Source organism: Bufo gargarizans, chromosome 1, assembly GCF_014858855.1.
Source record: "Bufo gargarizans isolate SCDJY-AF-19 chromosome 1, ASM1485885v1, whole genome shotgun sequence".
In the NCBI taxonomy this organism is placed as follows: Eukaryota; Metazoa; Chordata; class Amphibia; order Anura; family Bufonidae; genus Bufo; species Bufo gargarizans.
Genome location: NC_058080.1, coordinates 714,879,614 through 714,891,618, shown reverse-complemented (window position 1 = coordinate 714,891,618; position 12,005 = coordinate 714,879,614). Strand labels below are relative to the sequence as shown.

Sequence of the window (12,005 nt, the reverse complement as noted above, 5' to 3'; positions counted from 1 at the left end):
GTTCACATCACGTTTTTCCCATCCACTTAAAGCATACAAAAAAAACGTAAACTTATACGTTAAACGGATGCTTCAGACTGATGCCATACAGTGGCATCCTTCACCATAGAGTTCCAATTTTTTTTTACCGGACTGTGCAGGATACAAGAAAGTGGTGGGCTGCGTTTTTGTATCTTTTTTTTGTAACGTATACATCAAACGGAGGCATCAAAAGTGATGTGAGCCCACCCTTAGCCTGTCAAGCTGATATAAGCCAGATTTAGCAACTACAAATTTTTTAACAAGCTGCCAAAATGGTCACAATCTTACTCCAGTAAAGTCGTGGTGTAGAAAGTGGAGTCAAATCTAAAGACTAGCGCTAAAATGTTCCGGCATGCTGTTCTGCCGGAGCACCGACAGGCCCCATTGACTATAATGGGATCTGCTGGGGATCCGGCTCGTTTACGGCATTGGTGCTGGGATTCGGCTGGATAAAAAAAGTCTGCTTGCGGCAGTATTTGTATGGCCGAATTTTGCGGAACGGGTGCAGACCTATTCATTTTCAATGGGGCCGGAATGTGCTGTCCGCATCCGCGGATCCGAACTTCCGCATCCATGCTTCCGTTTCCGCAAAAAAAATAGAACATGTCCTATTCTTGTCCGCAATTGCGGACAAGAGTAGGCATTTTCTATTATAGTGCCAGCGATGTGTGGTCCACAAATTGCGGAATGCACATTACCAGTGTCCGTGTTTTGCGGATCCGCAAAACACTTATGGACGTGTGAATGGACACTTATGCTGCAAAGAGGCGGGTAGTTTCTGGTTCTGCCAGATGTGATGAGCTCCGGCAGGCGCTTCCTCTGCTGGAACATTTTAGCACTAGTGTGGAACTAGCCTAAGAGCAAAGTGGATGAGACCTGGAACATTTCTTGTCCTGGGACTGGTAGTGGGTTCTTCTGCCGAATGGCAAAACACACAGTGTCCTTCACCACTGTCCAACCCAGATACAGGACATTGTGGACGAGCGGGCACAAGTCCTATAAACTGCCTAATATAATCTGAAGTTAACTTGTTTGTCGAATATACCATCATCTTTTCTAAACTTCAGATTGGGAACAACTTACGGAAGGGTCAGGGTTGTAGTTTAGGGTATTTATAGCGATTTCATTCGATGCGCCCTTTATTGCGTCTTGGATCATTCCACGAAAGTCAATGATCTGTCCCTGTGCAATGAACGGAAACAGTAAAAAAAAAAAAAAAATGTGCTTTCAAGAAATAATCGTTATTATAATTATAACAAATAAATTATAAAGATCTATGTTTTCAGTCATTGAATGGAAACATTACATACATACATCCAGAGGGCTCTACACATGTCCTAATAGTTTGCTAGAGTGCATCGTCGTGAAGTCCAGACCGCTTGCCTTACTGAAGACTTCTTGGACTGGATGCAAGTGTAGCAAACTCCCAGCTGTAAGGAGTTCTCAGCCTTTGGATACTTGCATCAGAGTGGAAATCCCCTTTGATACCGTGACAAGAAATTCGGACAGTTATTGTTTATACCACCTACTGGCTGACTTTACTTTACAACACAATTTTGTGCCAAGATTTTGCTGCAATTTTGCACTAAATGTTGCATCTTAAACCACACCCCTAAACACTAAGCCACACCCATTTTATGCTAAGCCACACCCCCTTGGTGAGCTAGGTGGAGTGGATTTTTCTGTAAGTAGACGCATCAAATTGTGGTGCATTTTACAACAAGGCCTATGCGGGTCCAACACACCCCTACTGATCAGCTGTTTTCGGCAGCCATACACCAGTAGGGCCACTGCTTCTGGCTCTGTCCACTGTATAGTTTTTGGCACCTGCCAAAAATAGTTAAATGGTGGGGGTGACTGGAGTCAGACCCCCACCAATTTGATACTGATGACCAATCTGGATGGTTATCAATACCCAAAAGTTGGAATGCCACTTTAAGGGGTAAATGATAGACTGGTGGTCAACTATGACACTTTTGTTGTGTCTACGGTCATAGACCGCCACCGCTTGGACAGTGATGGCATCTCTAGAAATTTACTGTGGTTACACTGCTTGCAAAAAAACACGCCAGTGTATATTGTGTGTGTGTGGGGGGAAGGGGGTTAGCTCTTCTCCGGGGGTCATTCACACAAGTATCTTCGCCAGTCAAAGTAAACACCTGCCCGGCTGGGCTCTAACTAAACAAGGCATCTTCCTATCTTACTTAAAGGACCGTTCGCACACAGTAATTACAAGCGGCTTTCCCAGCCCAGTGTCCCACAGCCGCCTGGCTGTACAGAGCCCTGTTCACACACGGTCTCACATCCAGTACCTTTATGGGGGAGTGTGGCCCAGTAGTCCCTCCGACTCCGGCCTTGTGACCCTTGCGCACAGGCGTCACAGCGTCCCCCAATGATCCGGCTAGCACCTAGCCCTGTGGGCCCTCAGCCAGCCCGGCAGAGACCACTAATACAGAGCCTCCAGCAGGACCCTGTTGCACAATGAATCTCCTCGCCCTAGACTGACCCCCTGGGAGGTGCTTTATGCCAGCCCGAGCACCTCCAGCTGGTCTCACCTGTGGTGGAATAGGGGTGTGGACCGCACTATCCACCCCTTCCTTGCCTCTCGCCTCTGTGAGATCTGTCACTATCTCACAATATATATATATATATATATATATATTTGAGAATACAAGTTACAGTTATAGTCATTCCATGTTCTGACTGACCCGCCTTTGTGAAACGCCTTCTCCTCCGCCATTTTTATTTATGGCAGAAACATTCAACCCAAATTCAGTGACCTCCGGAGGACTGTTACTTCCATTCTCCTGCAAAATGGGATAAGAATTAAAATATCAGTCTAAAAATTTCACAAAAAAACTCTAACATTTTCAGACCCCAACCACTAATCAATCTGGTGCCCATGCCATAGAAGATGAACAGTGAACCCCTTTGAACCATCAACACATCCCAACAATGCAAGGTCTACAGTGTTGTGCTTTTTCATAAGTTTAAACAGTTATATTTACTTATTTTAGTTATAATGGGTATTCATTGCCTTTAAGAGCAATGTTGGTTTATATTCACTGTTTTGTATGAAGTTTCATGTAGGCCAAAGTAAGTCCATGAGAAGATTACTGTGCCGTTCAAAAGCTACTGTTATTGTATCAATATATTATACATTTAGAAAGTTAGAAGATACACCGCACCTGTAGATTCTGAGGCTTTATTGTTTTTCCTATCTGAACATGAATTCCACAGTGTGAGAATGGTCTAGATGTTCCTCAAAGTATATATGCATGTATCAAAGTTTGTCCCTCAGCCCTGAGACAAGGCCCCAGATGTCAGAGGTGTGAAGTGTTGAAAATATTAGGCATGTATGAGTTAACCCTTAATGGTATGATGCTTATTGCTTATACAACAGTGCCATCTAGATATAAGCGGTTAATACTACATCAGTAGCAAAATTGCATTCTGGGTAGTATTATGACGCCATGCTCCTTATCCATGCACACACCCCTCCAACAATGATTGGAAAGTTCCAAACTCGGAGGGCGTGTTCATCTGATAAGTTTTGGGTTAAGAAACCAGTTACGAGAAAGAAAAAGAAAGAGGAGAAAAAGGAAAAAAAGAGAAACAAACATTTGGATTATAGATCTCTGGAAAATCATTTGGATTATCGGGAAAAACTCTTGAGAGCTGGCTGCCCCAAGACTCTGCACATCACTTGACCCTTGGGTAATGTATATTTTGTTTTATGTAGTATTGATCTAAATTAATTGGCTTGATACTTAGCCAGATACCCGCTCACTTGCGGACGTGTAACGTTAGTTGCTACATCAGTATTTTCTCTGATTTCAGTTACGATGCATATAACTGAAAAAAGGGCATAATATTGGAGAAACTCTTTGTTGGGAATCTTTGAATTCCCTAGTTTGATATCAAGCCAATAATTTATAAGTTTTGTTGCAATACTACCCCATATCTGAGATTGGTCATCATTTTTGGGCGGAGCAAGGGCTGGTATCTGTCATCTTCTTGATTGAGTTTTCCGCATAATCCATTGATTGTATATCTCTCACAGATTTAAAGCTGTATTGCATAATATTCTTGTGTTGGTTGAGTAGTGTTTTGTTGGTATCATATAGTGGCGAATTCTGGGTACTACATATCATTGTATATTATTGAAATTTATGTTGATTCATTTTTGTTTGTATTTTAACCTATTGCATAATAAAGCATTTATATTTTTGCATAGACGCTTGTACCCTGTTTTACTGATTGCACAAAATAATCAGGTTCTCGATTGAACTCTTTATATTTATATAAAGCATTTGCTTTATATACCCGACAACAGAGCGCCCCCTCATGGTTTTACTTTTCCACACCTGTCTGGCGATCTCTCTGTTTGACACTCTCTCTGCCGCCCTTGGGTACGTTCTGGACACTGGGCGCTGGATGATACTATGGTTGGTGATTCTTGGAAGCCCCTGGGAAGAGTTACTGGCTGTTCTGAGGAAAGAAAGGAGACAGATGTAATATAGCCATCACAGTCACTTACATAAACTTATTTCTATCTATTTACAGCTGATTTTTAAATGACTTTTGTAGGTTTGTATCATTATTGTTGTTTTAGGGATCAGCACACTCCTCTCCTGAAATACTCTGCACTGTTCTGGAGAATCGGCCCCTTTCACATGAAATCCTGTCCTCAATAACACAAACGCATGAGTAGATTGGTTAGTGCTTCCAACAAGGCCAGCATACTCCTCAGCTGTAGTACTCTGTGCTGCTTTAGGCCTATAACAGTATGCTACATAAAATTATCTACCAAACTATAGGGTGCACTTTTTTCCCCCAAAAAGTGGGGGGATATGGCAGTGCGTCTTATAATGGGAAAACTAATGAGCGCATCCATTTTGGAAGCACTCATTAGTACAGTAGGACCAGGGAGCAATTAATATAGCCGACACTGGCTTTACTCACCTCTCCCTGGTTCTCCAGACGCCACTCTGTGCCCTGACAGCATAAGAATGTAGTGTGCATAAAAGCGCAGTGTGACCTGATGCTGTGCAATGTCAGTGCTGCAGAGCAAGAAGAGCGCGCTGATCTCCTGGGTGGCGGTGCCGTCCAGAGCAGGAGAGAGAAGTTCTTTTATTGGGGGTCTGATCAGATGTCTGATTAAGATTAGGGGTCTGATCTGACGTCTGATTAAGATTGGGGGTCTGATCTGACGTCTGATGAAGATTAGGGGTCTGATCTGATGTCTGATGCAGATTGGGGGTATGATCTGAGGTCTGGTGAAGATTGGGGGTCTGATCTGAGGTCTGATGAAGATTGGGGGTCTGATCTGAGGTCTGATGAAGATTAGGGGTCTGATCTGAGGTCTGATGAAGATTAGGGGTCTGATCTGAGGTCTGATGAAGATTAGGGGTCTGATCTGAGGTCTGGTGAAGATTGGGGGTCTGATCTGAGGTCTGATGAAGATTAGGGGTCTTATCTGAGGTCTGATGAAGATTAGGGGGTCTGATCTGAGGTGTGATGAAGATTAGGGGTCTGAGCTGACGTCTGAAGTCTAGGGGTCTGATCTGACGTCTGATGAAGATTAGGGGTCTGATCTGACGTTTGATGAAGATTAGGGGTCTGATGAAGATTAGGGGTCTGATCTGAGGTCTGATGAAGATTGGGGGTCTGATCTGAGGTCTGGTGAAGATTGGGGGTCTGATCTAAAGTCTAGATAAAGATTAGGGGTCTGATCTGAAGTCTAGATGAAGATTAGGGGTCTGATCTGAAGTCTAGATAAAGATTAGGGGTCTGATCTGAAGTCTAGATGAAGATTAGGGGTCTGATGAAGAGCAGGGGGTCTGATGTGAGGTCTGATGAAGATTAGGGGGTCTGATCTGAGGTGTGATGAAGATTAGGGGGTCTGATGTGAGGTGTGATGAAGATTAGGGGGTCTGATGAAGATTAGGGGGTCTGATGGAAAATATTTTTTCTTATTTTCCTCCTCTAAAATCTAGGTGCGTCTAATGGTCCAGTGTGTCTTATGGTGCTGATAATGGCCTCTGTTGTACAGGACTGGTTAACAAGAGTTACCTTCTCAGTCTTCCTCCACTTCGAGGCTTTGCATACACTTTACTATCTGTAACAAAAATATAATGAATGTAAAGATTATCTTGAAACAAGTAGGAAGGAATCATAGGAAAGTGCAGCTGATAAAAAAAACTACTAAAACAGAGGCTGCAAGGAAGTATGTAACCCCCCTCATCTCTGCTGAATAGTTGGGGGGAGCGGTATGTGACCAGATACTCTGGATCCCTCATGCACATACAGCACATAACTAACAGGACATGGACCCTGATACAGATTTTGCACTGGGGCCAACAGGGCTACAGGGCTAGTTCACACAGATAATTTTATGCTGTTTACGACACTTTATAATCAGCGTGGAAAAACTGCTGCAGTTTATGTGCTGGGACCAGTGCTGAGACCGCAGCGAGTGGCCATACACTGATCAGCCCTATTCAATGGGGCTTATCAGTATGCAGACCCAAGGAAGAAACCAGAGGTTCACTGGATTTTCAGATGACTATTTTGCACATGACTGTCGATATATTATTTTTTAACTCTTTTATTGATACAAGAGAAATAACATCAACAGCATACAATTATATTGCATGTCATAATACACACGGGTAGAAAAAATGTAAATTGCAAATACATTTTAGTCATCCACTGCACTACTGTAGAATTCCTCATCCTTTGTTGGAAGTTTGTATAAAGCATTGTTGTGACTCCACTATACCGGCTGATCCCACAACTCCTGTCGCAATCTCGAGGCTGAGTATAACGTATTTGGAGAGTTGCACCACAAGCCCCAGACATTTTCAAATTTTTGAGGCTAGTTACAGTGTTTAAACACCAACACATGATTTGATTTATCTGTAGTTTCCACATGGATGGGGTCGGTGTATAGGGGTCGTACCATCTCATTTACGGGCCATGAACAATGACTCTCTCAAAAATATTGTCATGTAATGATCCCAGATATCTTCATTCACCAGTCCCTGATTGGGTTACTGTACAGTATAGTAAACCATTTGAGGAATTGTGGGCCAAACCCAAACCGTTTCAGGCAGTTAATCAGATCTATAGAATCGAATGCCTTGGCAGCGTCTAACGAAGCCAAGGCCCAATCCTCATTTAGAGAGAATCCAACTTGTGTAACTACCTGAACCCGTCTGATGTTCTCAGTGGTGGAATTCCCAGGCATAAATCCCATCTGATCCGGATGAACCAACGATAGGATTACCTTATTTAAATTCTGGTCAATATTTTGTAATCTACATTTAATAATGCTATGGGTCTATATGAACCACACTCTAAAGGGTCCTAATCAGGTTTAAGTAATAGTACAATAGTGGCTTCCATAAAAGTCTCGGCCAAGAGTCCCCTTTCAAAGGAGAATTGGAGAGTGGATACAAGTTGAGGGGCTAGTACCTCCACATATTTCGCATACACTTCTTTAAAGGAGGCCATCTGGGCCAGGCGATTTCCCATTATTAAGGTCTGATATTGCTTGCGTTATTTCTTCTAAGCTAATTGGTTGATACAATTGGGCACGTTGTGATGTAGTAAGAGTGGGCAGAGATATGCCCTCCAAATATGCAGTTATCTCTGCCCCACTCGCTGTTATACTAGATCTGTATAAATCTTGAGAGACGTGTGTAAAGGTGCGGAGAATCGCCTCTTGTGTGTTGTGTAAGTGTCCTGCGGGGTCTCTAACTGCTAAGATCGTTGAGGAGGATGAATTTTGACAAACTAATTGAGCCAGTAATTTAGCTGACTGACTACCCAGCGGGAACGCTGTCTGCTTCATGAAAAATAGTTTCCTATCGGCTTTGTCCTTAAGTGTCGCTAAATATTGTCAGCAGTTCTGTTGGCGTCTGTCGGGTGATTAATACACTACGTGCAGAATTATTAGGCAAATGAGTATTTTGACCACATCATCCTCTTTATGCATGTTGTCTTACTCCAAGCTGTATAGGCTCGAAAGCCTACTACCAATTAAGCATATTAGGTGATGTGCATCTCTGTAATGAGAAGGGGTGTGGTCTAATGACATCAACACCCTATATCAGGTGTGCATGATTATTAGGCAACTTCCTTTCCTTTGGCAAAATGGGTCAAAAGAAGGACTTGACAGGCTCAGAAAAGTCAAAAATAGTGAGATATCTTGCAGAGGGATGCAGCACTCTTAAAATTGCAAAGCTTCTGAAGCGTGATCATCGAACAATCAAGCGTTTCATTCAAAATAGTCAACAGGGTCGCAAGAAGCGTGTGGAAAAACCAAGGCGCAAAATAACTGCCCATGAACTGAGAAAAGTCAAGCGTGCAGCTGCCAAGATGCCACTTGCCACCAGTTTGGCCATATTTCAGAGCTGCAACATCACTGGAGTGCCCAAAAGCACAAGGTGTGCAATACTCAGAGACATGGCCAAGGTAAGAAAGGCTGAAAGACGACCACCACTGAACAAGACACACAAGCTGAAACGTCAAGACTGGGCCAAGAAATATCTCAAGACTGATTTTTCTAAGGTTTTATGGACTGATGAAATGAGAGTGAGTCTTGATGGGCCAGATGGCTGGATTGGTAAAGGGCAGAGAGCTCCAGTCCGACTCAGACGCCAGCAAGGTGGAGGTGGAGTACTGGTTTGGGCTGGTATCATCAAAGATGAGCTTGTGGGGCCTTTTTGGGTTGAGGATGGAGTCAAGCTCAACTCCCAGTCCTACTGCCAGTTTCTGGAAGACACCTTCTTCAAGCAGTGGTACAGGAAGAAGTCTGCAAGGTAAGAAAAACATGATTTTCATGCAGGACAATGCTCCATCACACGCGTCCAAGTACTCCACAACGTGGCTGGCAAGAAAGGGTATAAAAGAAGAAAATCTAATGACATGGCCTCCTTGTTCACCTGATCTGAACCCCATTGAGAACCTGTGGTCCATCATCAAATGTGAGATTTACAAGGAGGGAAAACAGTACACCTCTCTGAACAGTGTCTGGGAGGCTGTGGTTGCTGCTGCACGCAATGTTGATGGTGAACAGATCAAAACACTGACAGAATCCATGGATGGCAGGCTTTTGAGTGTCCTTGCAAAGAAAGGTGGCTATATTGGTCACTGATTTGTTTTTGTTTTGTTTTTGAATGTCAGAAATGTATATTTGTGAATGTTGAGATGTTATATTGGTTTCACTGGTAAAAATAAATAATTGAAATGGGTATATATTTGTTTTTTGTTAAGTTGCCTAATAATTATGTACAGTAATAGTCACCTGCACACACAGATATCCCCCTAAAATAGCTAAAACTAAAAACAAACTAAAAACTACTTCCAAAAATATTCAGCTTTGATATTAATGAGTTTTTGGGGTTCATTGAGAACATGGTTGTTGTTCAATAATAAAATTAATCCTCAAAAATACAACTTGCCTAATAATTCTGCACTCCCTGTATATTGCTTTTCTAATGTAGTACATAAGGCCTTCAGCTCCACCTCTGAACGTTTGGTATCCTTTTTTAAAAGGTGCAAGGACCCTCGAAGAAATGCCTTTAAGGTGTCCCACACAAGTGCTAAGTTAGACTCGTTTGTGTGTAGTTCCAGAAACTCTTGCAATTGGTAAGGGATTCCATCCGCTGATCCCAAAAGGTTCAGTCAGAATGGATGTATATTCATCCTATACATTATTGAGGGTGCGCCCTGCATCAGAGTGCCCAGTATCGGCAAATGATCTGATATCCCCCAGGGTAGGTATGTTATCGCACAAAGGTTTAACATCACTATCTCATTACCTAACATATAGTCTATACGTGTTAGGGAGTTGTGACCACTACTGTGGCAGGAGTACACCCTGTCTGTGGTCCAACCATCTAAATTCCATCACAAACCTGCTGAGTCGGGAGGATTTCCCTGCGGTTATTGGATCTGCATTGTCCCAAAAAGCGATCAAGAGAGGGGTCCAGCATCATGTTGAGATCTCCCATGCAGATGACCCTAGCTTGTGGATACGTGGCTGCAAAAGTAGCCGCCATATGTAAAACCTGCATGGAACCTGGGGGTAGTTCGTTGATGTTGTATGGTGACCGGGGTCTAGAGGAGCTCGGTGTCTCAGCGTCGTGGAGATCTTCACCGTAGGGCCAGCCATTCAGAGACTTCTCCAGGGGAGGTAAAGAAGACCACTCTGTCGCCGTCTAACACTTTGAGCTTGGCAGGATAGCCCATGGAGTACGGGATGTTAGCTTCTCTCAAAATGTCTCTTGACATCCATGAAAGTAGGGCGTTGTTTCTGTAATTCCATAGAGAAATCTGGAAAGATGGAGACTCTCGCATTTTCATATTTAATTTCTTGTCGCCTTCTAGTCAGAGCCAGTATCCTGTCTCTGTCCTTGCAGTTGAGGAATCTTGCAAGCATGGGGCTAGGTGGTGCCCCTGGTGGAGGGGGTTTTGCTGGCAGTCTACGTGCCCGTTCTACCGCATATGCTGAAGAAAAATTTGCATCTGGAAAAAGCTCCTTCATCCAAATTCATCTGGTGCCCGGCCATCGGCTCTTTCAGGCAATCCGATGATTCTGATGTTGTTTCTGCGATGCCCATTTTCTAAGTCGTCTGCTTTCTGCCTCCATTGCTCTGCTTTGGTATTAAGTTCAGAAATGGCTCTTGGGACAGAGGCGGTGGAATCCTCTATGTGAGATATGCGTTTTTTAGTGTGCTGAACCCTTTCTCGCAGATTATGCAGGTTTTGACGTAATAGTCCTAGATCTTAACTTCGTCCAGTTTTCCTGTGAGGGAAGTCTTAAACGCAGTAATGGCTTCCAGAACCTGAGCGGTTACTTGTTTAAGAGTGGGTTCTTCATTATCACGGGAAGTTGCTTGAGTCGGTACGTCCGACGCTGTACTTGCTCTAGTGTGCGTATTCCGTTGTGGTAATGGTGACCGCACTCCATCTTCCGGTTGTCTAGCAAATTCACGCAATTTATCAGCAGCGCTCTGACTCATTTGTGGCCCCATTGTTGTATCAAAAAGGGTAAACAGTTCTGCAATAATCTGAGCAGCTTTCAAGGCCCTGAAGATGTAGCATACTATATACTTATAGTAAGGTTGATAGCAGAGTTAGGGATTATAATGTCCCAGGATGTCTGACACTTTTGCACTTGTCTCAATCTGATCCTGCCTTCTTGGATTTCTATGCAGGGAACTATATCTAGGCTTAGGGGTAGTCAGGAGGAGTCCTGTATGTACTGCCACAGGGGTTTGAGTGTTTTCTCTCTCCAGCGTGGCGGAGATGCCGTCAAGATGGCTGCCTGGCGGGAAATATCAACGAGCAGTCTCTGAGGATGGCCTCCCTTCCCTGCTTCCCAGGTATCTTGCCTGCCGACTCCCGCTCCTATCCCCGTGTGCCTCGCCAGGTCTAGTGCAGTAGAGCATGCCACGGGCCTTTTACTCTGACCTTGCACTCGGCTCCTGTTCAGGTCCTCCGAGCGGCTCCTGTTCAGGTCCTCCGAGCGGCTCCTGTTCAGGTCCTCCGAGCGGCTCCTGTTCAGGTCCTCCGAGCGGCTCCTGTTCAGGTCCTCCGAGCGGCTCCTGTTCAGGTCCTCCGAGCGGCTCCTGTTCAGGTCCTCCGAGCGGCTCCTGTTCAGGTCCTCCGAGCGGCTCCTGTTCAGGTCCTCCGAGCGGCTCCTGTTCAGGTCCTCCGAGCGGCTCCTGTTCAGGTCCTCCGAGCGGCTCCTGTTCAGGTCCTCCGAGCGGCTCTCCGCGCGTCTCCTTTGCGCTATACCCGTTCAGTCCTCACCGCACCGGAGACTGTGCACTGCAGGGCTCAATCAGGAGGTTGTTTGGGTACAGATGGCTACGGATTAGCCAGGATTTATCCTAGTCTGTGCTGCCAGCCACGGAGCTCTCTCTACATGCGTCTGGCCATCTTAGCTGCTGGCCACACACCCCCGGACT

At 44.5% G+C, this 12,005-nt stretch overlaps 1 protein-coding gene across 4 annotated transcripts in view; it reads right to left on the bottom strand.

The window, feature by feature from the left end:
- LOC122924835 (katanin p60 ATPase-containing subunit A-like 2) overlaps nt 1-12,005 on the bottom strand; it is a 41,789-nt gene that overhangs the window by 18,110 nt on the left and 11,674 nt on the right. For all 4 annotated transcript variants that reach the window (XM_044276310.1, XM_044276313.1, XM_044276312.1 and 1 more), the window contains 4 exons: nt 6,097-6,142; nt 4,389-4,512; nt 2,730-2,828; nt 1,105-1,203 (listed from right to left, as the gene is read on the bottom strand). In XM_044276310.1, coding sequence (XP_044132245.1) covers nt 1,105-1,203; nt 2,730-2,828; nt 4,389-4,512; nt 6,097-6,142 — 368 coding nt within the window. The remainder of the gene's footprint in view (nt 1-1,104; nt 1,204-2,729; nt 2,829-4,388; nt 4,513-6,096; nt 6,143-12,005) is intronic.